Source organism: Artemia sp. Qi Xiang Cuo, chromosome 19 (assembly GCF_049724085.1).
Source record: "Artemia sp. Qi Xiang Cuo chromosome 19, ASM4972408v1, whole genome shotgun sequence".
In the NCBI taxonomy this organism is placed as follows: Eukaryota; Metazoa; Arthropoda; class Branchiopoda; order Anostraca; family Artemiidae; genus Artemia; species Artemia sp. Qi Xiang Cuo.
Genome location: NC_142812.1, coordinates 25,307,113 through 25,334,541, shown reverse-complemented (window position 1 = coordinate 25,334,541; position 27,429 = coordinate 25,307,113). Strand labels below are relative to the sequence as shown.

Here is a 27,429-nt window from a genome sequence, read left to right as displayed (position 1 = left end):
CCTTAATAATACACTTTAAATTGCCAAACGAGTGGCATTTCTGTACTGAATAAGGCAGGGAGTTCCAAACCTGATGACAAGCGATGAGGGGATTGAAATTTGACCGCACAGTGGGAGTAGGAGGAATGCAGATATTATGTGACGAACGAAGGTTATATGGAGCTGAATCAGAAATAAACTGAGGAGTTTTTGAAGAGATTTTGGAAGATTGCCATGAAGGTGATGAAAAACAAAAGAAGCAAAATAAAGAATGTAGATAGACTGTAGATTTAGAAGCGGTTTTGGCGAAGAACGGTTGGTGTCAATAACCAGACGCCGTGTTTTATCATAAATGACAGAAAGCGACCGCAGTGTAGAAGGAAAAGTAAACATCCATACTATGGGGCAATAAGAGACATATGACTGGAAAAGGCAGAAAAAAAGAAGCTTCAGAATAGATCCAGGAAAGGTGTGTTTGAGTTTTCGAATGACACCCAAACTCCGTGAGACCTTAACCCTAATCATGAATATATGGTGTCTAAACGAAAGGTTCTCATCAAGCAGGATACCAAGAAACCGGACCAACCGATTCTTCGGTCTACACAAGGAGCCTTGTGACACATGAAGCTGTGTCAGTTGAGGGAAAGCTACGCCAATTCGAGAAAAAATAAGAAAATGTGACTTGGTAACATTCAAGGCCAATTAATTCGCCTCAGACCATGAAACTACTCTCTCAAATATTGCCACCAGATTAGATCTGACATCACATTTCGTCCTCCCTAGAGTCCCAAAAGTGCTGTCATCAGCAAAAGAAACGAGGCAATCTTCATTAGAAGTAGCATTGGGACACGAAGGAACATCCAGATGACAAAGATTGCAGCATACTAGAGGACTGGTGTTCTTGACTGCTGAAATCAGATCATTGACATAAATCAGAAATAAAACGGGGCCGAGAACAGATCCCTGGGGGACACCATATTCTACTTCAGAAGGGCTCCGGAAAAGCGGATTAATTGAAATAAGTCTACCAGAAAGATATGATTCAAACCAAGAGAAAACATTTGATCTTATACCAATATGCGATAATTTCCAAAGAAGAATCTGATGAGTCAAAGAATCAAAAGCTTTCCGAACATCCAAAACTAAAGCTGCCGGGATAAGACTAAAATCTATTGCCGAATGAATTAAATTCAAGAGAGATGCGCCAGAATGCTCTGTAGAGTGATTCGCTCTGAATCCGAACTGGAAATCATTGAAAAAATTTTTGACATCCAGAAAATTAAGAAGCCTGAATAGCATAGCCTTCTCAAAAATTTTGCTGAAAGCAGATAGAAGAGAAATGGGCCTTTAATTAGCAGAATCACTCCGGGACCCACCATTATACAGCACTATAACCTTAGCTCGCTTGAGTGATTCAGGGAAAATTCCATTCACGAAAGATAGATTGACAAGCTTAGTCAATGGTGACAGAATAGCAGGAAGAACGGCACGGATAACCCTTGTAGGAATTCTGTCTGGCCTTGAAGACGATGAACCTTTAAGTGCATTTAAGATCCGAGCTACCTCAAACTCAGAAACAGGGTTCAAGACCATTGACTTTAAACATGGGGGTCCAAGATAGGCTCTGAAATCGCAACGAGGAGTTGTAAAGCTCACAGATGAAGCAGTCGTTTTTCCTATATTACCAAAATAAGACGTAAGCTCTAGCTGAACATTTTCTTCTGCTTGGAAAATTTTACCGTCAACTATCAGCGTTGTTGGAACTGAAGGCGGAGGGGGGGTAGGTTTAAGTACAGAATTAATAATTTTCCATGTCTTCCCAACATCCTTTCCACACTCAGAAAATTTCCTGTGATAATGCTGAGACTTGGCCTTCCGACACAGAGAATTAAATATATTCCTATAGGCCTTGAACCGCTGATGATGAGAAGCAGATGACGAAGCCTTGTATAGTTCCCACAGATAATTTTTCCTTTTCCAGCTTTTATGGAGACCTGGAGTCATCCACGGATTCAGCAGTACTATCTTTTTCGAGGTATGAGGCTTTGGATTCCGGTGGCAAACTTCTAGGATACCTTCTTTTAATGAATCATAAAAGAAATCAAAAGAGCGGTTAAAATCCGATTCAGAATCCAAACTATCCCATGGCTGATCAGTCAAACAAGATTTAAGTAGACTGATCTCACTGACAACAAAACGAAAAAATGGGAGATTAGATGGCGAAGCTTTACGCTGCGATCGATTAGCAGTCCTATATCGTTAAATAGCAGGGAAATGATCAGAAATATCACTAATCATCACCGAATTATCTAAGACATCTAGTGACGAAAAAATATTATCAATAAGCGATGCATGCATCTCAGTAACTCGGGTTGGTATACAAACTGAAGGTAGAGTTCCCGCAGAAGGCATCATTGACAAAAAATCTGCAGCCGAAGCAGAATTTTGATCCAGCAGGCTAAGGTTGAAATCCCCCATAAGGATTAGTTCGCAAGGATGCTTTTGGACTAAGTCCATAACCTCTTCCAGAATTTTCATAAACGAAGGAATAGATCCACTAGAGGATCTGTAAACCAAACCGACAACTAAATCCTTACAACCTGACTTAATCTCGATAAAAAGGGATTCAAAGATTCCTTCCTCATTTCTACTCAAATCACTTTGGAAATTATATACAAGATGATCGGCAATATACAGGGCAAGGCCACCTTTCGCCATCTGTTTCCGGTTCATCCTCTCCATCCTAAATCTTTGGATATCTAAAAGCATATCCTTCTTTGAATCCAGGAAAGTTTCACATAAACCAATAAAATCCAGAGTTCCACCACTGACGATCCGTTTCAGCTCATCAAAAGAGGAACAAAGTCCCTGAATGTTTAGGTGAAGCACAAAGAAAATACCATCTTGTTTAGAAGAGGCAGAACCACTTAATTGCGAAACATATTTACTTTCAATAACTGATTTAGGATCATTATAATTCCTATTTCTACTTCCAACTGAATTATTAATTATACTTTCTATATCTAAAGAACTATTTTGTAACTCAACAAAACGTTCCCCCAAAGAGTTAACATCACCCTGGTCACTAAAAGAATTAATCATTTTACTTACGGTGGATGGTAGATCCGCTCCGCGACCAAACTCACCAGACCAAAGGTTAACGACATAATTAAATAAATAAATCACAATAATCATACCAATAAGTAAGATACATATACATTTTATGTTATTGAACAAATTAATAATTTCAGATAAATTTAGTGACTTTCTTAAATCATTAATCATACTACTCAGTTCCTGAAATAAAAAAAATAAAAAATATGTAACGCTAAAGCTCGACTGCATTAATGTACCCAGGAGACCAATAATAGTAAAATCATTTTCAAGATAACAAAGGATTAAAATCCCAAACTGACGCAATGACTTGTGAGAACAGGCATGTAACAAAAAATAATAATTATTGAAATCCATAAATTTCATTGAAGTTATTTGGAACGAACGTAAATCATTAGACAGATATGCAAAAAAAGAAAAAAATAAGCAAAAGATAAATAAAATACGCTGAATATATGAATGGCAAAGATAATAAACATATCTAAAAAAAAAAAAAAAAAAAAAAAAAAAAAAAACTTAATCTTAAACACAGTCGGCTAGAGTATGAATTTTTTTAGTGACACTTTCACCGTTAGGCCTTGCCAAAATTTGTCCACGATCAGTCCAAACATTTCTATGACCAAATCTGTCCTTTGCGCAATATATGACCTCACGTCGCCTCTTTGTCAATGCTTCTGATAGAGAAATTCCACTTGAAGCTAACCTAACTTTTGCTTCGAAGACTTTTTTTGCTATATCACTATTCACAGACTTAACGAAAAAAGGATAAACGTTGTCATTTAGGGAGGCATCGGTTAAAGCAGCAGATATGTTGAATTTATAGACATTCACAATTTGAGCAAGATTAATTTCAGTCAGGTTCATTTTGGTTATGAAAACTTGCAGGATTGTTGATTGGAGGTCAGATCCGGACTGTTGCTTAACACCATGCAAAATTAGCGAATCAAGCAGCACTTCTTGTTCAAATGAATCTAGTTTCATCTCAATTTTCATGATTTTCTCTTCTTGATTTATAATTTGGTTGCGAAGAGTTTTCAGCGATTGTTCAATTTTTTCAAATTTTGGTTGATAATCAAGAGTAATCGCATCATATATTTGACAAATAATGTCGTGGGATGACTGGCGAAAGGAATCAGCATCCGAAAACCTTTCATTAACCTTCTTAGTTATATTTTGCAGTAACTCTCGCTTAGTTTTTTCCAGGTCCATTTCCGTAGAAGTGATTTTATTCATCAAAAAAGCACATTCTTTTGTATTAGATTCCTTAATTGTTAATGCATTATGTACCTTGGAAATGGATTTATAAATATCGGGTGAATTTTTCAATTCCTCAAATGCAGCCTTTACACCTGCAGTCTGTTTTGTTGAAGTTCGACTAACGCTTGGATTATATTCTGCCAAGTTGGCTTCAACAAGTCTGTATTCGTCATGTGTCCCATAGCAAAATACCAAATATGATGGCTTTCCTTTGCTATCCTTGGACAATTTTAGTATCTTTACTGGCCAATGAGGATAATTTTTGAAGTTAGCTAACGCAATATCAAACTCTTTAAATGCAGGCATTTCCTATTAAGGAGAGGAAAAAAGTAAAAGCAACTGATCTTTATCTAAGTTAAGAACCTTAATGAAAAAATTAGTTGGAAAAATGCTCCAAAGATTCAATAATATATATCCAAAATAATCTATATAATCCCCTAATATCAGTCTATTGCAATACCAATTAGTTTGGCACCAAAGGTGAACACAGATCAATTAGCTCGCAGTAGGTTTACTCAAGAAAAGTCAATGGCGCAATGAATTTCACCTGTGTCTTAATCCGTTTAGTTGAACAAACCAGTTCTTTATTGTTCAGAGACTATAAAATATCCGTTTTCAAGCTAGGTGTTCACTGAATGAAAGCGAGTAGAATATATAATATATATATATATATATATATATATATATATATATATATATATATATATATATATATATATATATATATATATATATATATATATATATATATATATATATAAGTGACCAAAAAAATGGAGGGCAACTAGGCCCCTCCCACGCTCATTTTTTTCCCAAAGTCACCCGATCAAAATTTTGAGATAGCCATTTTGTTCAGCATGGTCGAAAATATGATAAAAATGTCTTTTAGGATGACTTGATCCCCCAAAGTCCCCAGGGCGAGGGCTGAAATTTATTAACTTTAATCATTTTTAACATAATTTTTTGTTTTTTGTTAAGTATACATACTTTTTAAGAGGTGTTTTGTTCTGGTTGGTTGGGGCCGGCGAGGGTCGGGGGATAAATGGCACGTACGTTACATGTCGGACGGGGTCATGGGGGACGGGACAGGACGCGGCAGGGGCCGCCGGATGTCCCATCATTATTAAAGAAAAAGATCAGGAATTAAATACAAAAAAAAATTTTTTAAACTGATCAACTGATTTTGATTAAGAGGTAATTTTTAAAGAACTGTAAAAAAAATTCGAACTATAGTTTAAAGAGCAGGGTATTGACTAGGGGGCGAACCCCCTAATATACGTGTTAAAAATTTATGAATATAGAAGTTCGTTACGTAAGTTAATTCTAAGTTACGTATATTTATTACTAATAAAAACGTTCGTAAATAAAATTAAACAAGTTTCGAGAAAGCCATTTAACCAAATATAATATGCAATTCTTTTTTTAATTATTCATGTACGGTGAGCCAAGATCAAAGCTGCATTTATTCAAAAATGTTCAAAAATTAAATAAAAATAAATGTTTTTTTAACTGAAAGTAAGGAACGATTATAAAACTTAAAACAAACAGAAATTATTCCTTGTACGAAGGGGCTGCCCCCTCTTCAACGCCGCGCTCTTTACGATAAATTTTTTAAGTAACAAAGCTCTTATTTTTTTAAAAATAAAAAAAAATTAGAGTAAAGATCAAGGCGTTTTGGAGGGTACAGCCCCCTTCAAAAAAGGCAAAATTTATTTTCGTTTTAATTTTTAACGTCGTTCCTTACTTTCAGTTAAAAAAACTTGTTTTTTTTATTTAATTTATATATATATAACCGTGCCATCTCTACCTAGAAAGAGAACAAACAAAGGTATTGCTTTGAGTAATGCCTTCAGGAAAATCTAAATTGACAGGAACTTGACTAACCTTGTACATAAGACTTCCCCGTTTTGAAGCATCCATGGTTCTCCACGGAGAACAAAACCGAAAAGCGTTCTTAGCTGCCTCAACTGCAAGATTGATATCTGCCTCATTTCCTTCTTGAACATCACAGATTGTCTCTTCATTGGCAGAGTCAATAACTGAGAATACCTTTCCATCAATAGATTTAACAAACTTGTTGTTGATAAAAATCTGAAAAACGAATAAAAAGCGCATCCTTAATATAGGAAATGCCGATAGCATTCAAATTTACACTATAATTAAATAAAAAAAAACTGCTTTTAACTGAACGTAAGGAGCGACATTAAAAATTAAAACGAACAGAAATTATTCCGTATATGAAAGGGGCTGTCCCTTCCTCAACGCCTCGTTCTTTACGCTAAAGTTTGACTCTGTCACAACTCTACTTTTTAAAACAATAAAAACTTTAGCGTAAAGAGCAAGGCGTTGAGGAGGGGATATACCCTTTCATATACAGAATAATTTCTGCTCGTTTTAAGTTTTAATGTCGCTTCTTACTTTCAGTTAAAAAAAAACTTGTTTTTTATCAAATTTCTGAACGTTTTTCAACTAATGTAGGTTTGAATTTGACTCACCGCACATGAAAAATCCAAATTAAATTTGCATATTAATTTTGGCAGATCTATTCCAGATATGAAAGGTTGCCCCTTCCTCAATACCTAGCTCTTTACGCTAAAGCTGTTAGCACTTTTAAAAAGAGCTTCCTATTGTAACTACACGGCCCCGTGTTTCAATTTTAGTAAGCATTCAAAGTTTATCGTAAAGAGGTAAGGTATTGAGGAGGGGGCAACCCTTCATATCTGGCGTAATTTCTGCTCGGTTTTCAAATAATGCCAGTAAATCTGGCTCACCGTCTATGAAATGTACCCCTCCCCCTCACGGAAAACTCCTCCCTGAAAACTTCATCCAACGTAAAGTGCACCCCCCTTCCCGTCAAATTCCCTTTAGACAGTTCTATCCTCGCCGAGAATCTCCCCTCCGTGTAAAATTACTTGTGGACGATTCACCCTGAAAAATTCACCTTAGTATTTTTTCATTTGAATAAGACTTTAATCTCTAATCGGTTTCTCGATCACTCCAGAAATTCCCCTTCCGTGGAAATCATTTCCCAAAAAAACTTGAATATTCACTCCCCAGAAATGTCCCTCCCTAAGGAAAATTCTCCCCATAGAAATCCACCCCAAGCACCCCCCCCCCAAAAAAAATGGTTATATGCTTCCCAATAACAAATACTATATGTAAACAATGGACAAGGTTCACAACTTGCAGCCCTTCCCCTGAGGACTGTGGGGGGTCATTTTACACCTAAAAACATAGCTATTAGATTTGTCGACTATGTTGAACAGAATGGTTATTTCAAAATTTTGATCGAGTGACTTTGGGAAAAAAGCGAGCCTGGGAGTGGGCCTAGTTGCCCTCCAATTTGTTGGTTACTTAATAAGGGCACTAGAACTTTTAATTTCCATTCGAATGAGCCCTCTTGCGACATTCTAGGACCACTTGGTTGATCAAATCACTCCTGGGGAAAAAACATGCATCCGTGACCTTTCTTCTGGCTAAAAAAAATATAAAACTCCACATTTTTGAAGATAGGAGCTTGAAACCTCTACTGAAGGGTTCTATGATACGCTGAATCTGATGGTCTGATTTTCAGTAAGATTCTATTACTTTTAGGGGGTTTTTCCCCCTTTTTTTGAAAAATAAGGCAAAAATTCTCAGGCTCTTAACTTTACACACTTAAACTCTCGCTCTTTGCACTGAAGTTTTTAGTTCTTTAAAAAAAAATTCTTATTCTAATTAAACTACCCTTGTTTTTCAGAAGTATTTTTTAAAGAATTGGAACAAAAGTCAAGCTTTCGAGTAAAGAGTGAGGTTTGAATTCAGAGTAATTTTTGTTCGTATTAAGTTTTAATGTTATTGTTTGCTTTCAGTTAAAAACTTGGTTTTGTTTTTTAATTTAATTTCTGGTCATTTTTCAAATAATGCCAGAAACCTGGTTCCTTCTCCATGGAAAATTTCCTTCTCCCGCGCAATATTCACCCCCCCCCCCCTGGAAAATTCTATCCATGCTCCAAATCCCCCTTGAAATTTTCTTGGGGACTAATCCACCAGAAAAATTCTCCTTAGCAGACTTTCATTTGAAAAAGACCTATTTTTGGTCATTTCCAAATCATGCCGGAAATCCCAACCCCCTCCATGTAAAGTTTTTCCCGAAAATCTCCACCAGAGGAATGTTGCTCCCGCGGAATTTTTCCATAGGAAAATTTCTCCTGTGACACGTTTGCCTATGGAGAATTTTTGCCACAGAAAATCCCATCCCCTGCGGAAAAATACTTTAGACAGTTCCAGCCATGCTGAAAATTTCCCCAAACAGTTCCCCTGGAACATCTCAACATATAAAATTGAGTCGGCAAAGAGCGAGTAAGACGAATAAAAAGAATTTCGTATAGGAATTCTGGCAAACTTCGCAAGTGTAAAATTTCTTCTGGAAGGTTCTGTCCCGGAAACATCCCTTTAAACGTAAAATCCCGTGGAGGATCCCTCCAACAGAAAGTCCCCCCTACCCCCAAAAATATCTGTATACATATGAATACAAAATACTATTCATAAACAATGGACAAATTTCGTAACTTACAGGCCATTCCGAAGGGGCTGTGGGGGGTCATGTTATCCCCAAAGACATAGTTATTGGACTTTTCATCTATTTTTTTTCAACTATGTTGATCGAAACGGCTATCTCAAAATTTATCAGACAACTTCGGAGAAAAACTGACCGTGAGAAGATGGGACAGTTACTGTCTAACCTTTTTAGTCACTTAAAAAGGGCACTAGAACTTTTAATTTCCATTCAAGTCAGCCCTCTCCCGATCTTCTGGGACCACTGATTCAATACAATTACTCCTGGGATATAGAAAAGAAAAACAAAAAACAAAAAAATAAAAAAACAAATAAACACGCATCCGTGATAATTCTTCAGGTAAAAAAAAAAAAAAAATCCATATTTTGTATACAGGCTATAGATCTACTGAAACCTCTACAGTAGGGTATATGACTACATATGACGAATCTGAAGGTGAAGATGTCTTGACTTTTTGAGTATGTTCCTACCCTTGTCAAAAAATTGAAAATTGTTTTCAGACTCACAGCTTTTGATGGGTAACATTAAACTTAACAAACTCTATATATTTTCTTCCGCATAAAAAATTCAATTCTTTTGATGTATCTATTGCTATTGAACCTCTGTTTTTAGAGTGTCGGTTCCTTTTTAGGCGCATCACCCCTTACTGGAAGTTCGTTGCAACAAACTGTTTGAAAAATGTGTTAATTTTACTCAATAAAGTTTTTAGCACACGTCAATTTAAATAATTACAATTCCGAAAAGCAAATACACTAACACTAGCTCTTATTCTCGAAGCATTACAGTGCAAAAGTTAGATTTTGATTGAAAGAATTAGGTTTAAGGAGCGGTAGCCCTCATCTTATTTAGGGTGAACCTGGATATGCTATAAAAACGAACAGAAATGAAATTTCTGTTCGTGAAAAAAAAGTTTTCTCAAATGAAAGTAAAGAGCTACATTAAAATTTAAAACGAACAGGCATTATTCCGTGTATGAAGGGGCTGCCCCTCCTTAACCCTCCGCTATTTACGCTAAAGTTTTATGCTGCTTTAAAATAATTCTCATTACAAGTCAACTGCTCTCGTGTTTGACCAATCGTTCTTAAAGAAAATGAAAAAAATAAGCTTTAGTAAAGAGTGGGGGTTGTAGAGGGAATAAACACTGTTCATTTTGAGTTTGATGTCACTTTTTTCATTTGGGAACACTTGTTTTTTATTATTTAATATACGTTTAGACCTATTAGTTCAGGTTGTTGTCTTACCTCAGTGTACTTGATGGGGATATTTCTTGATATCTTTTTATTATTTAATATACGTTTAGACCTATTAGTTCAGGTTGTTGTCTTACCTCAGTGTACTTGATGGGGATATTTCTTGATATCTTTTTATTATTTAATATACGTTTAGACCTATTAGTTCAGGTTGTTGTCTTACCTCAGTGTACTTGATGGGGATATTTCTTGATATCTTTTTATTATTTAATATACGTTTAGACCTATTAGTTCAGGTTGTTGTCTTACCTCAGTGTACTTGATGGGGATATTTCTTGATGCCATTTTCGTAAACTCGGACATAAAACTGAAAAAAAATACATAAGTGACAATATTAATTGCAAAACAACTACAGCACATAATTTCTGTGAAAATTATTTGTAAGGTCTAAATATGCTAGAAGAAAAGATATTAGGCGAGAAAGACGTTGGAGTAAGAAAACAGAATAGGAAAAATACAATACCAGACTTTACTGGTAATACTAGATATTCATTTTCTGGAGGCCCTGAATGTCACAGCCTGCTTATGACAAATCTCCGTTTATTTTCTACTATAGAAAAGACTGATTTATCTGCTTCTATTACAGGGTCGGTCTTTCCTGTCTTTTATGATGCAAATATACTTTTACGAGCTTGACCAGTGGACACAGACCCATTAGTATTAAAACAATATCCTATTCTTCTAAAATGCAACGTTAATCGTTTTTTTTTTATATAAAATTTTATTGCTTCAGTAAACATCACAAGCTCAAACTTTTGTCTTTATTTTTTTAATACCAAGCTTCAACTGTATGTCATTATAGATGTCTAAATCTTCAAAGCTGTGATTTTAAATAAATGCTATATTGGATGATTGTTAAAGAAGGGAAATATCAAACAGTTCGTTGTAACGAACTGTAAGTAAGGAGTGACCCGGCTCAATAGTAACCAAATCAAGGAAAAACGAAATTTTGATACCAGCAGACATATCAAAAGAGTTGAATTTTATGCTGATTTAAAATGTATAATTTTCAATGTTTAATCTTACCCATCAAAAGTTACGTGCCAGAAAAAATTTGCCTTATTTCCAAAAAAGGGGAAATACCCCCTAAAAGTGATAAATTTTAATGAAAATCAAAGCATCATATTCAACTTATCAGAAAACCATACTGTTGAGGTCTCAAGCTCCTATCTGCACAAATGTGGAATTTTGTATTTTTGGCCAGAAGAAAGATCACAGATGCGTGTTTATCTATTTTATTTGCCCAGGGGTGTCGTATCCATCCTTAGCGTATAGTGAGAAGGTTCATTCAAACGGAAATTAAAAGTTCTAGTGCTGTTTGTAAGTGCCCGAAAAAATTGGAGGGAATCTAGGCCCCCTCCCACGTTCATGTTCTCCCAAAGTCCATACCTTAGACCCTCATGCACCAAGAGGCGCCTAGGACATCAGTGAATATTCGCCAACCGGGTCTGAGATGAGTCGATGCGTATACATCTTCCCAACCTGGTTTGAGAGAGGCATTCAGGCGGCATAAGTCACTGTTGTAGGTTCGCCTCAATGTGTTTTGAGGTCTCCCTCGCTTCCGGCTTCCAACTGGTTGCCACTCAAGTGTAGACTTCGGCATTCGATGGTTTTCCATTCTTAAAACGTGTCCGAGATACTTCTATCTACAGGATCTAATGGTGTCGGTCATTAGTGGTTGACTGGTGATTCTCCGAATGATATCATTTGAAACCCTTTCCGATCAATGTATATTCAGAATCCTCCTGAGGCAATTGTTCTCAAAAGCAAGAATTTTCTTCTCTTGTTGAATGTTTATGTGCCAACTCTCAGCCGCACACAGGAGAACTGGTAAAACGTTACTGTTGAGTAAGCGCAGCTTCAGGCGATTTGAATAATTCCTGGATTTCCAGATTCTTTTCAGTTGATCGAAGGCTGCGTTAGCTTGTCCTATTCTAGTTATGACTAGAATGAATAAATAGATCTTAAAGCGAGCAATGCTTCGATTAAATATGAATATCAAGCTTAAAATGAAAAAAATATATTTTCCTATTGAAGTATAAATGAAACTTAAAACGAACAGAAATTAAATAAACAATCAATGCAAACAAACACACTATAGATATTAATGTAAATTAATAAATACATCTTAAAACGAGTGAAACTCAATTTGAATATGCAAATAAAGCTTGAAACGAACAAAAATCCCTACAAACAAGAGTTTGGGTATCGCCTCCTTCTCTCACTCTAACAGTCTAAAACCTACTGCGTCATTGGCACTTTACTGAAAACTATATGCGCCTTGAACAGTCTTGGATAGTATAAACAACATCAAACTGAATATTGAATATAACCAATTGAATATAACCAATTTTATGACAAATGTTTTCTTTGTACTTAATATTGAAAATAAACATTAAAATTATAGTAAAATTTTGAACTGATGAGCTTTCAGCAATTAATATCATTGTACATAAAATATTCAGTTTAATTTATTAGCTCTTTTTAAAGTTGTTCAAGACGAATATAGTTTCCCTACAGACAAGTGTTTGGATACTGCCTCCTTTCCTAACTGTAAATAAAAACCAAAATTCTACTGCGTTATTGGTGCTTAACTGAAAACGGATTATATTACAAATATGTTCTTTTCCATTTCTTACAGCATTGAAAAAAAAAAATACAATTACTGTGAAAAAAAATCTTGAACTGATGGATCTTTCAAAAATTAATATCATTATACATCAAATATTCAATTTGACGTTGTTTATACTTTCCAAGACTGTACAAGGCGCATATAGTTTTTAGTAAAGCGCCAATGACGCAGTAGGTTTTAGACTCTTACAGTGAGAGAAGGAGGTCATACCCAAACTCTTGTTTGTGGTGATTTTTATTCGTTTCAAGCTTGATTTGCATATTCAAGCATTTATTTATTAATTTATATTAATATGTATTGTATGTTTATTTGCACTGATTGTTTATTTAATTTCTGTTCGTTTTAAGCTTCATTTATACTTCAATAGGAATTTTTTTTTCATCTTAAGCTTGATACTCATATTCAATCTAAGCATTACTCCATTTAAGATCTATTTATTCATTTATATTATTACTTGTTGAATGTTTTTGCTATGATTACTAATTTAATTTCTGTTCGTTTTGGGTTTCATTTGTTCCTTAGTAGTAATTTCTGGTCGTTTTGAGTTTGAAATTTAAAAGGTATTTGTATATTATGAGCTTAAGTTTAAAATTGCGTTTACTTTTATTTGTAAAACTTATTTTTGGGAAAGTTTTTCTTATTTAGTTTTTGTTGGTTTTCGATTGCAAAAAATTTAAAGTTTTTAAAAATTTCTCATTTCAAAATCAAACTTAAAAAAAAATCAAATATTCATCAAGTATCAAAACTGATATGAAAGTAACAATATCAAAGTGAAAAAATTGGTTTTCGTCAACCTCTGAGCTTTTATTATCTGATGTTTGAACTATTTTTAACAAAATTGCAATCTCAAAATTTTTATCGGATGGGTTTGGGGATAAGGGGCGTGGGGGACTAGATTAAGCTTCGGTCTCTTTTGACTCTTTAAAAGTGAACTAGAAATTTCTATTTTCAATCAAATGAGCCCTCTCTGAAGTTTATACGAGTATCCCTTCTATAAGAACCATATATATCCCCAGAGTATAACTTACAACGTCTATCCCTGGGCCCTGGGATGTTGTCTTGACCCTGGAGTTTTAACATCTGATTGTTGAACCATTTTAAAAAAAATGGTCACCTGCAAATTTTATCGGATGGGTTTATCCATCCGATAACCCCAAAGGTGTGGAGGGCGGGAGGGCCTAGTTGCCCTCGGATCTTTTTTCGCTTTGAGAAAATGAACTACAACTTTTAATTTCCATTCAAATCAACCCTCTCTGAAGTTTATACGAGCATACCTTCCACAAAAACCATATATTCCCCCAGAGCAATATTTACAATGCCTTCCCCAGCCCTGGGGGGGGGGGGGTTTGACCCCGGCATTTTTATTATCTGATCTTGTAAAAATTTTTAACGAAATGACCGTACGTAAAGGTGTTTTTTTTTTATGATATTTCAACTATTTTTGAACAAAATGACTACCTTAAAATTTTTATCAGATGTATTTGGGGGAAAAGGACTTTGGGGGGCAGCTGCCCTCTGATCACTTTTGACTCTTAAAAAGAGCACAAGAACTCTCGATTTTCAATACAATAAGCCCCCTTTAAATTTCATACGACTACCCCTTCTATATTAAGTGCTTCTGGGAAAAAAATAAATGGGGTGTAGGAGTGAGGCTAGCTGCCCTCCAATCACTTTTGACTCTTAAAAAGTGAATTACAGCTTTCAATTTCCAATCAAATGAGCCCTTTAGGAATTTCAAACGAACATCCCTTCCATAACAACCATATATGCCCCCAGGGTATAACTTACAACGCCTACCCCCGGGCCCTGGGGGGCTTTGTCAACACCGGAGTTTTTTTGTTATCAGAACTTTGAACTATTTTTAACAAAATGTCTATCTCAAAATGTCTATTTTTATCTGATGCATTTAGGGCGTGGAGGAGGAGGGGGCTAGTTACCCTCCGATCTCTTTTGACTCTTAAAAAGTGAACAAGAACTTTCAATTTCAAATTAAATGAGCACTTTCCAAAGTTTATACGAGCATCCCTTCCATAATAATTATATATGCCCCTAGAGCATTACTCATAACGCCTGCCTCCGGGCCCTGGCGGGTTCCGTCGAAACAGAAATTTTTCTTATCTGACCTTTGAACTATTTTTAATGAAAGGGCTATTACAAAAACTTTATCAGATGGGCTTGGGAAAAAAAGGACGTGTGGGGGGAGGGGCTAGTTGCCCTCGGATATCTTTTGACTCTTAAAAATTGAACTAGAACTTTCAATTTCAATCAAATGAGCCCCCTCTGAAGTTTATATGAGCATCCCTTTCATAAGAAGCATATACGCCCCCAGAGCAACACTTACAACGTCTACCCCCCGGGCTCTGTTTTTTTTTGTGATCTAATTTTTGAACAATTTCCAAAACACTGGCTGTCTAAAAATTTGTAGGGGACGGGTTTGGGGGGAAAAGAGCGTGGGGGGGGGGGCTAGTTTAACTCTCTTGACTCTTAAAAAGTGAACTAGAACTTTCAATTTACAATCAAATGAGCCCACTCTGAAGTTTATACGGGCATCCCTTTCATAAGAACCATACATGTCCATAGGGCATGACTCAGAACCTGTGCCCTGGGGTTCTATTTACACCGGATTTTTTCTTATCCGACCTTTGAACTATTTTTAACAAGATGTCTATCTCAAAATTTTCATCAGATGGGTTGGGGGATAGCTGCCCTTGGATCTCTTTTGACTATTAAAAAGTGAGCTCAAACTTTCAATATCCAATCAAATGAGCACTCTCTGAAGTTTATGTGAGCATCCCTTTAATACGAACAATATATGCCCCAGGGCATAACTTACAATGTCGGCTCCCAGACCCTGGGGGGTTGTGATGACACCTGAAATTTCGTTATCTGACTTTTGAGAAATTTTTAACTTAATGTCTATCTCAAAATTTTTATTGGATATATTTGGGGGAAACGGGGCGTGGGGGGGGGGGGCTAATAGCCCTCCAATCCCTTTTGACTCGAAAAAAACTTAACTAGAACTTTCAATTTCCAATCAAATGAGCCATCTCTGATTTTTTTTACGAGCATCACTTCAATGAAAACCATATAGTCCCCTAGGGCATAATTTACAAAACCTGCCCTTAGGACCTGGGAGGCTGTTTTGACCCCTGAGTTTTCATTATATGGTCTTTGAACTATTTTGAAAAAAGCTATCTCAAAGTTCTTATCGGATAAGTTTGAGGAAAAAGGGGTGTGGAGGGGGGGGGGCTAGGTGCCCTCCAATCTCTTTTGACTCTTAAAAAGTGAACTAGAACTTTCAATTTTCAATTTTCAACTTTCAATACGAGCATCTCTTCCATAAGACCCATATATGAACCCAGGGCATAACTTACAACGCCTGCCCCCGGGCCCTGGTGGGTTGTGTCAGCACCGGAATTTTCGTTATATGATCTTTGAACTATTTTAAACAAAATAGCTATCTTAAAATTTTTATTAGTTGCATTTGGGAAAAAGGGTTTGGGGGGGGGGAGCTTGTTCTCCAATATCTTTTGACGCTTAAAAAGTAAACTAGAGCTTTCAGTTTCTAATCAAATGAGCCCTCTCTGAATTTTATTCGATCATTCCTTCCATAAGAACCATATATGCCCCCAGGGTATAACTTATAACCCTTGCCCTGAAAACTGTGGGGGGGGGGGGAGTGTCCTGTTCAAAGATATAATTCCCATAACTTTCAACTACGTTGATCAAAATGGCTATACCAAAATTTCGATTAGATGGATCTAGGAAAGTGGTGGGAGTGGAAGGGGTGTCAGTTGCCTTAGAATTACTTTCGACTTTTAAAAAAGGAATTAGCCATTTAAATTTCCAATCGAATGAGCCCTTTCTGTAGTTTCCACGACAACGTTGTCTATACAAAAACCTTATATGCCCCCAGGGCATAACTTACAACCTTTTGCCCTGAGGGCTGTGGGGGAGTTGTCATCCTCAAAGATCTAATTTCCAGAACTTAAAACTACGGTTAATAAAATGGCTGTCTCAAAATTTTATTTGGATTGTTTGGGGAAAAAGTAGGCGTGAGAGGGGCGTTAATTGCCCTCAAATCACTTTCGACTATTAAAGACGGCCCTAGCCCTTTGAATTTCCTGTCGAATGAGCCTTTTTTTGAAGTTTCTACGACACCGCCTTCTATAAAAAATTTATATGCCCCCAGGGTATAACTTAAAACCCTTGCCTTGAGGGTTGGGGGGAAGTGTCCTCCTCAAAAATATATTTTCGATCAAGAAATCAACTACGCTGAACAAAATGGCTATCTAAATATTTTTATTGGATGTGTTTGGAGGAATGATGGGCGTGGAGGGGGGGGCTAGTTGCCCTCCAACCACTTTCGACCATTAAAAGGGGCACTTTACCTTTAAATTACCAATCGAATGAGCCTTTTTTGAAGTTTCTACGACAAGGCCTTCTATAAAAACCTTATATGCCCCCAGGGCATAACTTAAAACCCTTGCCCTGAGTGTGGTGGGGGAGTGTCCTCCTCAAAAACATATTTTTTATCTGGAAATCAACTACGCTGAACAAAATGGCTATCTAAAAATTTTGATTGGATGTGTTTGGGGAAATGACGGGCGTGTGGGGGGGGGGAGGGGGCTAGTTGCTCTCCAATACCTTTCGACTATTAAAAAGTGCACTAGCCCTTTGAATTTCTAATTTTATGAGCCTGTTTTGAATTTTCTTCGACAACGCCTTCTATAAAAACCTTATATGCCCACAGGGCATAACTTAAACCCTTGCCCTGAGGGTTGTGGGTGAGTGTCCTCCTCAAAAACATATTTTCTATCTTTAAATCAACTAAGATGAACAAAATGGCTATCTCAAAATTTTGATTGGATGTGTTTGGGGGAATGATTGGCGTGGGAGGGGGGGCCTAGTTACCCTCCAATCATTTTCAACTATTAAAAAGGGCAATAGAACTCTCGATTTCCATTCGAATTAGCGCTCTTTGAAGTTTCTACGACGACCCCTTCCATATGAAGTGGTTCTGGAGAAAAAAATAATAATAATAAAACAATGGAGCCGTATGGCCTTTACTACGACAACGCCTTCTATATAAACCTTATATGCCCCCAGGGCATAACTTAAAACCCTTGCCCTGAGGGTTGTGGGGGATTGTCCTCCTTAAAAACATATTTTATATCTGGAAATCAACTACGTTGAACAAAATGGCCATCTCTAAATTTGTATTGGATGTGTTTGGGGAAATGATGGGCTTGGGGGGGGGGGAAGTTGCCCTCCAATTACTTTCAACTATTAAAAAGGGCACTAGCCCTTTGAATTACCAATCAAATGAGCCTTTTTTGAAGTTTCTATGACAACGCCTTATATAAAAACCTTATATACCCCCAGGGCATAACTTAAAACACTTGCCCTGAGGATTTTGCGGGAGCGTCCTCCTTAAAAATATACTTTCTATCTGGAAATCAACTACTCTGAACAAAATGGCTATCTCAAAATTTTGATTGGATGTGTTTGGGGGAATGATATGCGTGAGGGGGGCTAGTTACCCTCCAATCATTTTTGACTATGAAAAAGAGCACTAGAACTCTTGATTTCCAATAGAACGAGCCTCCTTTGAAGTTTCTACGATGACCCCTTCCATGTGAAGTGCCTCTGGAAAAAAAAAATAATAGAACATTGGAGCCATATGGCCTTTACTATAGGCAACGCAACAGCGTTGCCTCTGATGACTTCTTTTATGGTAGATCCAGTATTTCCCATGATGCTGCCCAAATAGTTAAACTCAATAACTTGTTCAATTTCCTCACCAGCACATGAGATATGTAGGGGGAGGATTGGATGTCGCCATGGTTTTTGTCTTTCCTGCATTTATTTTAAGACCAAGCTGGCTGGCTTTCACACTGACCCTGTGAATGAAGTACTGCAAACGTTGTTTGCAACCCTGAACTAATGTTATGTCGTCTGAAAAATCTATATCGCTTACTGTTGCACTGGATGATAATTCAATACCATCTGTTGTTGTGTTTCGAAGAGCATAGTCAATAGCTATTATAAAGAGCAGTGGTGACAACATGCAGCCCTGTTCAACTCCGGATAAGATTCTAAAGTATCTTGTTTGGCCTTCTGGCGTCTTAATGCAGCATTCACTCCCTTCATACAATGACTTAATTATCTTAATCAGTCTATTAGGAAAGCCGTAATAGTTCAAAATTTGCTACAAAGTTTCGCGGTCAACCTAATCGAAAGCCTTTTCGAAGTCGATGAAAGCCATGTATATTTTGGACCGCCACTCTTGACTTTCCTCTGTGAGCATGCGTAAAGTGAAAATAAGATCCTTACAGGAACGTCCTGCACGGAACCCATATTAATCATCTCTCAGGTGTTTCTCTAGTTCGGTCTGTATCCTTTCCAAAATAACACGACAAAGCACTTTCCCGGGCACTGATAGTAAGCTGATTCCTCGCCAGTTTCCAGGAACAGTAGCATCACCTTTTTTGATAAGTCTGACCAGTGAACTTCTCTTCCATTATCCTGGTACTTCTCTATTCTCCCAGATTTTGGTAAAGAACTTGACCGAGTATGAGATTTGTCCTGGTATTGATGCCTTAATCATTTCTGCCGTTATTCCGTCTTCACCTGGCGATTTTCCGTTTTTCAATTTCCTTGCTGCAGTACTTATCTCCGTCACACTTGGTGGCTCATCACTGATATTCAGGGGAAAAAGTGGTATCGTTGGGATATTCGGGGGGTTTTCTGGTGGGGGTCTATTCATAATTTTCTCGAAGTTTGACACCCATATTTTATTTACAACCTCTGGCTCTGTCTGTAAAGCACTGGAGAGATCCCTAATGGAACCATCTTTGGAGCGTTTCTTTCCAACTATTTAATTTGTTATCCTATCTAGAGTCGCCTCTTTTGGCAGCTTCTTCTGCAAGTTTCGCCTTCTTTTTAATTTGACAACGGTGATCATTTCTTGTGCTTTCTTGACCGCTTTGTCTGCTTCTCTATAACTGGAACTTTTAAAGATCATTTGGCTTGGTACTTGATTCTGAAGAAAGGTTTGTTTTATACATTTTTTTCTCTATGAGGGCCAATGTCTTGTCTGAAAGCCACTGATCTTTCGGGCTCTTTCTGTAGCCAAGAATATCTGTGGCAGCCGATTGAAAACAAATCTTCATGTGCTTCCACATGTGTTCTTGATCTAAATGTTCTGGTTGAGAGAGAGAGCTTGAAAGCGATTCGAAAGTTCTACCAAAAAATCGTGCTTCAATGTTTTGTCTAGAGTTAAAAAGAGGGTCGGGACGAGGAGTCTTGTTTGTATTTCTCCTCAACGTGATTTTAAGTTTTGCCATCATAAGTGAGTGGTCAGATCCTACATCAGCACCTCGTACATCAATGAGGCTTGAGCTCCATTTACGGCTAACCAAACAATGTTATACTTGATTTTCAGTTAAAACATCGGGGAAGGTCCAAGAATATTTGTGAATGTCAAGATGAGCAAATATGCTCCCACCAACAATTAAATCATTGGCTGCTGCATAATCAACGAGCAATTCACCATTCTCATTTCGGTCTTCAAGCCCATGGTTTCCTAGAACTTGGGGGCAATAATCCCGGTTGTTTCCAATCTTTGCATTAAAGTCTCCAATGAAGCACGTTATTTCATGGCTAGGTATATTGTTTGTTACCGCTTGTAAGGTTCTGTAAAATTGGTCTTTTACCTCTTCATTTGCTTCATTGGTCGGGGCATAGCAAACTACCACAGAAAGCTTGGCATGCAATCCAGTAAATCTAGAAGTGAGGATTCTGGCTGAGATTGGGGACCATTTGATCATGGCCTTCTTGGCTTCTTCCGTCATGATGAGAGCAACTCCTTGTTCTCTTCGTGAATCGGTTCCACTGAAAATAATATTGTAGCTATTGGGTAGTTGATTTGATCCCGCACCAGTCCATCTCACTTCCGATAAAGCAAGTAAGTCTAGATTATTTCCAATCATTTCATTTACTACTTGTTCAGTTTTTGATGCTTGGGCCATTCTACGGACATTTCAAAGCCCAAACCTGAGAGTATTTTTCACAGTCAGAAATCTTGTCCCGGGACAGGCAGTCGTCGTCGTTGAGTCGATATTAGATCCGAGGCTTTGGTTTTTTGTTGGTTTTGTTGCGTATAATCTTCTTACGGGTGTGGGTTGCAGGCCCACACCCCAGCCCTCCCGCTTTATCCTGGCTTAAGACAGGCTGCAGTAATAGACAGGCTACTCCTGCAGGTGTGGTCCCAAAGTCACCCGATCAACATTTTAAGATAGCCATTTTGTTCAGCATGGTCGAAAATCTACTAAATATGTCTTTGAGGATGACTTAATCCCCCCCCAGTCCCCAGGGGAAAGACTGCAAGTTATGAACTTTGTCCATTGTTTACACATAGTAATGATTATTGGGAAGTATACAGGCTTTTTCAGGAGGGTTTTTTTTTCTGGTGGGAGGGGAGGGTTGGAGGAGAGGGATACGTGGGAGGATCTTTTCATAGAGGATATTTTCATGGGGGAAGGGATATCTCTATGAGAGAGGTGCCGGATTTCCCAGCATTATTTAAAAAACGATCAGAAATTAAATAAAAAAAAAAAACACGTTTTTTCAATTGAAAGTAAGAAGCAACATTAAAACTTAAAACGAACAGAAATTATTACGTATATCAGTGGGTTCACCATCTAGTCAATACCTCACTCTTTACGCTAAAGTTTTTTTTTAGTACTCTCAAAAATGCTTTCTATTCTAATTAAACGGCCTTTGTTATTCAGGGGTCATTCTTAAGGAATTGGAGAAAAATCGAACTTTAGCGTAAAGAGGGAGGTATTGACCAGGGGGAGAACCCCCTCATATACATAATAGCTTCTGTTGGTTTTAAGTTATGATGTTGATCCTTACTTTCAGTTGAAAAAACTTGTTTTTCAATCAGTTCGTTTCAAACAGTAACGAACTTTAAATAAGGAGCGACCCGGCTCAATGGTAACCGAAACTCTAAAAAAAGGATACCATTTTGATACCATTAGACACATCAAAAGGATCAGATTTTAATGCTGATTTCAAATATATAAGTTTCATCAAGTTTAGTTATATCCATCAAAAGTTATGCGCCTGAAAAAATTTGGCTGATTTTCGAAAAAAGGGGGAATGACCCCCTAAAATCTATAGAACCTTAATGAAAATCACACCATCATATTCAGCGTATAAACCCTACTGTAGAGGTTTCAAGCACCTATCTACAAAAATGTGGAATTTTACATTTTTTTTTTCCAAAAGAAAGATCACGGTTGCGTGTTTATTTGTTTTTTTGTTGTTTTTTTTCCCAGGGGTGATCGTATAGACCCAGTGGTCCTAGAATATCGTGTGACGGCTCATTGGAACGGAAATTAAAAGTTCTACTGCCCTTTTTAAGTGACCAAAAAATGGAGGGCAACTAGGCCCCCTCCCATGCTCATTTTTTTCCCAAAGTCACCTGATCAAAATTTTGAGATAGCCATTTTGTTCAGCATAGTCGAAAATAGGATAACTATGTCTTTTAGGATCACCTAATCCCCTGGAGTCCCCGGGGGGAGGGCTGAAAGTTATGAACTTTACCCAATGTTAACATATAGCATTGGTTATTGGGAAGTATTATTAAAAAAAAAAATTCCGAAAAATAAGTTTTTCAAAGAAAAGTAAAGGCCATTTTAAACTTAAGCTCAGGAGATACAAATACCTGTTAAAATTCAAACTCAAAACGACCAGAAATTACTATTAAAGAATAAATGAAACCCAAAACGAACAGAAATTAAATAAACAATCATAGCAAAAAACATGAAACAAGTAATAATATAAATTAATAAATAGATCTTAAAGCGAGTTATGCTTAGATTGAATATGAAAATCAAGCTTAAAACGAAAACAAATATTTTGCTATTAAAGTATAAATGAAACTTAAAACGAACAGAAATTAAATAAACAATCAATGCGAACAAACATACAATATATATTAATGTAAATGAATAAATAAATCTTAAAACGAGTGAAACTTAAATTGAAAATGCAAATCAAGTTTGAATCGAATAAAAATAACTACAAACAAGAGTTTGGGTATCGTCTCACTTCAGAAGCCTAAAACCTACTGCGTCATTGGCGCTTTACTGAAAACAATTCTTTAGAAATATTTTCACTTTTGTAACTTTAATAAGTCAAAAATTAATTAAGATTTTAGGGAATAAATTTGAGCACATGTATATTAAATTGACAATGTACATGTTTTTTCAGAAGATTCATTTGATTTTTTTTTTCAGTAAAGAACAAATTATACTCTGGCTTTTAGAAAACATAGGGGTTTTGAAATCCACTCATATTAATGTACGCTAGTTTTGAGTTTGACTCTAATATTTATTTTAATTTTGGTTCGTTTTGGGTTTCATTTATTTATTGATACTGATTTGGGGTAGTTGTATGCTTGGTAGATTATATGATATTCCGGACGCCAGGTGTTGAAAATGTGAACCATACCTCGACGGAATGGGGCTGCTACAAGAATTAGCCTACCCTCCACCCCCTAAATTGACCATGCGGATTCGAAAATACCAATGGCACTTGCTTGCGAGTGGTGGAACACTCCGAAACTTGACATTTTATTATATTTTGGTGTTTCATGCGAGAAAATGCATGTTTTCAAAGTTTGAGGTGCACTTTTCCGCTCAAATAGAAATGCCTAGAAGCCGTAGAATGTTTTCATAACAAACTGACACGATTAGTTACAAAAAATGACAGAGTTAAAAAAACTGGCAAAACTATATGAGTCTTGAACAGTTGTGGAAAGTATAAACAAAATCAAATTGAATATTAGATATATAATGATATTAATTGTTGAAAGATCCATCATTTCAAGATTTTTTTTCCTTGTAATTTTTATTTTCATTTTCAATGCTGTAAGAACTGGAAAAGAATGAATTTGTAATATACGATTAATTCGTTTTCAGTGAAGCGCCAATGACGCAGAAGGCTTTAGGTTTTTACAGTTAAAGAAGGGGACAGTATCTAAATTTTGCTTGCAGTGAAACTATATTTGCCTTGACCAATCTTGAAAAGAACTGATAAATTAAACTGAATATTTGATGCATAATGATATTAATTGCTAAAAGCTCATCAGTTGAAAATTTTACTGTAATTTGAATATTTATTTTCCATATTAAGTACAAAAGAAAACATTTATAAAATAATTCGTCTTCAGTAAAGCGCCTATGACACAGTAGGTTTTAGGCTTCTGCAGTGAGACGATACCCAAACTCTTGTTTGTAGTTATTTTTATTCGATTCAAACTTGATTTGCATATTCAATTTAAGTTTCACTCGTTTCAAGATTTATTTATTCATTTACATTAATATATATTGTATATTTGTTCGCATTGATTTTTTATTTAATTTCTGTTCGTTTTAAGTTTCATTTATACTTTAATAGCAAAATATTTGTTTTCGTTTTAAGCTTGATTTTCTTATTCAATCTAAGCATTACTCGATTTAAGATGTATTTATTCATTTCTGTTATATCTTGTTGTTTGATTGTTGCCATGCTTTTCTACTTAATTTTTATTCGTTTTGCGTTTCGGTTATTTTTCAATAGTAATTTATTGTCGTTTTGAGTTTATACTACAAAATTTATTTGCATCTGCTGACGCTAATTTTAAAATGCCCTTTACTTTTCTTTTAAAAATTTATTTTATGGAAAGTTTTTTATTTAATTAATTTTTGTTCGTTTTTGATTGCAAAAACTTTCAAGTTTTTATGACTTGGGGGGGGGGGGGGTTCTTACTGTCCGATTATTCTTGACTTTAAAAAACGGATCTAGGCCTTTCAATTTAAATCGAATGAGGTTTTTTTCAAAGTCTATACAATTACCTCTTTGATAAAAACCTTATATATGAACAATACACAGCTTGCATAACTTGTGGACAGCAATTGACAACAATGAATGGATTGAAAAAATAGCTACAATAAGGGGGTTTAGACCATTTCACTTGCTGACACACAGGGATCACGACTGTTTGGAATTGACCTTAATAGGAATTTGTGTGCCAAAGCAATTTTGCATCTATCACAGAGTATGTTTTTTAACCTTATAATTGGATAATTATAATAGATTTCCTATGTGTTCTCCCCATACAAAACCCCTTCCCATAAGTTATAAACCCCCCTTAATAAGTTATGCCCCAGGGCATAAATTACAACGCCTACCCCTGGGCCCTAGTGGGCTGTGTCAACACCGGAGTTATTTGTTATCAGAATTTTGAACTATTTTAACAAAATGTCTATCTCAAAATTTTTATCTGATGCATTTAGGGCATGGAGGAGGGAGAGGGGCTAGTTGCCCTTCAATCTCTTTTGACTCTTAAAAAGTGAACAAGAACTTTCAATTTTCAATCAAATGAGCACTCTCGAAAGTTTATACGAGCATCCCTTCCATAAGAAATAATATGAAGGATTCGGAGATTCCTTAAATTACAACCCTTGCCCAGAGGGCTTTGGGGGAGTTGTAATCCTCAAAGACCTAATTTCCAGAACTTAAAACTACATTTAATAAAATGGCTGTCTTAAAATTTTGATTGGATGTGTTTGAGGAAAAGGTGGCCGTCAGAGGGGGGTTAGTTGCCCTAAAATCACTTTCGACTATTAAAAAGGGCACTAGCCCTCGGAATTTCCAATCGAAAGAGCCTTTTTTGAAGTTTCTACGATAACGCCTTCTCTAAAAACCTTATATGCCCCCAGGGCATAACTTAAAACCCTTGCCCTGAGGGTTGTGGGGGATTGTCCTCCTCAAAAACATATTTTGTATCTGGAAATCAACAACGCTGAACAAAATGGCTAGCTCAAAATTTTGATTGGATGTGTTTGGGGGAATGATGGACGTGGGGGGGGGGGGCTAGATGCCCTCCAATCACTTTCGACTATTAACAAGGGCACTAGCCCTTTGAATTTCCAATTGAATGTGCCTGTTTTGAAGTTTCTACAACAACGCTTTCTATAAAAACCTGATAGTTGTGGGAGATTGTCCTCCTCAAAAACATATTTTCTATGTGGAAATCAACTACGCTGAACAACATGGCTATTTCAGAATTTTGATTGGATGTGTTTGGGGGAATGATGGGTGTGGAGGGGGGCTAGTTGCCCTCCAATCATTTTCAACTATTAAAAATAGCACTATAACTCTCAATTTCTAATCGAATGAGCCCCCTTTGAAGCTTCTACGACGACCCCTTCCATATGAAGTGCCTCTGGGAAAAATAAATAAATAATAAATAATAATAAAACATTGGAGCCGTATGGCCTTTACTATAGGCAACGCTACAGCGTTGCCTCTGAAAATAAAAAAAAAACCAGTTTTTTAAACTGAAAGTAAGGAGCGACATTAAAACTTAAAACGAACAGAAATTTTTCCGTATATGGAAGGGGCTTTCCCCTCCTCAACGCCTCGCTCTTTACGCTAAAGTTTTTTATTGTTTTAAAAAATAAAGTTTTGAGACAGAGTCAAACTTTAGCGTAAAGAGCAAGGCGTTGAGGAGGGGAAAGCCCCTTCCATATACGGAATAATTTCTGTTCGTTTTAAGTTTTAATGTCGCTCCTTACTTTCAGTTTAAAAACTTGTTTTTTTATTTAATTTGTGAACGTTTTTTAATTAATGCAGGTTTTGATTTTGGCTCACCGTGCATGAATAGTTAAAACGAAATTTGCCGATTAATTTCACTTTTATTTTATTAAATGCTTTCTGAAGAGGTTTTTACTTTGATTTACCAATATTATAATTAATAATTAGTATGCGTAACTTAAGAAGTAACTTATGTGTCAAAATTCAATATTCATGTATTTTCAATAATTATATTGAAAGGTTTTTCTCTTAGTCAATACCTTGCTCTTTCAGCTAAATTTCAAATTTTGTTACAATTCTTTAAAAATGACCCCTTAATCGCAATGGCCGTTAATTAGAATACATAGCTCTTTTGAAAGCACTAAAAAAAACTATAGCGTAAAGAGCGAGGTATTGACTTGGGGGAGAACCCCCTCATAGACGTATTAATTTCTGTTCATTTTAAGTTCTAATGCTGCTTCTTACTTTCATTTGAAAAAACTTGTTTTTTTAAATTTAATTTCTGATCGTATTTTAAATAATGCTTGGAAATCCGGCGTCCCCTTCATAGAAATTTCTCTTCCCCCAAAGAAACATCCTCCACGGAAAGATTTTCCCGAGTAACCCCTCTTTCAGCCACCCCCCCCTACCTGAAAAAATTCTTCCTGAAAATGTCTGTATACTTCCCAATAACCAATACAATATGTAAGCAATGTGGCAAAGTTCATAACATTCAGCCATTCCCCTGGGAACAGTGGGAGATTAAGTCATCGTAAAAGACATATTTATTAGATTTTCGACTATGCTGAACAAAATGGCTATCTCAAAATTTTGATTGTGTCACTTTGGGAAAAAAATGAGCGTGGGAGGGGGCCTAGTTGCCCTCCATTGTTTTGGTCACTTAAAAAGGGCACTAGAACTTTTAATTTCCGTTCCAATGAGCCCTCCTACAATATTCTAGGACCACTGGGTCAATATTATTACTCCTGGGGAAAAGAAAAAAAAAA

At 36.3% G+C, this 27,429-nt stretch overlaps 2 protein-coding genes across 5 annotated transcripts in view; both read right to left on the bottom strand.

The window, feature by feature from the left end:
* The window catches only part of LOC148940654 (aldehyde dehydrogenase family 1 member B1, mitochondrial-like), a 136,644-nt gene that overhangs the window by 54,139 nt on the left and 55,076 nt on the right, over positions 1-27,429 (bottom strand). For 3 of the 4 annotated variants that reach the window (XM_089105382.1, XM_089105384.1, XM_089105383.1), the window contains exons 2-3: positions 10,408-10,465; positions 6,235-6,441 (exon numbers count right to left, since the gene is read on the bottom strand). In XM_089105382.1, coding sequence (XP_088961508.1) covers positions 6,235-6,441; positions 10,408-10,461 — 261 coding nt within the window. In that variant the 5' untranslated portion in view covers positions 10,462-10,465. Of the gene's footprint in view, positions 1-6,234; positions 6,442-10,149; positions 10,180-10,407; positions 10,466-27,429 lie in introns of those variants that run through there. The other variant, XM_089105385.1, reaches the window with a different exon arrangement.
* LOC148940655 (protein CFDP2-like) lies at positions 20,221-20,823 on the bottom strand. Its single transcript, XM_089105033.1, has one exon. The coding sequence runs from the start codon at positions 20,821-20,823 to the stop codon at positions 20,221-20,223; it is 603 nt and encodes a 200-aa protein (XP_088961159.1).

Bases quoted from the DNA above. Each gene is read 5' to 3' on its own strand.
- LOC148940655 (XM_089105033.1), bottom strand. From the start codon at position 20,823: ATGGCCCAAGCATCAAAAACTGAACAAGTAGTAAATGAAATGATTGGA.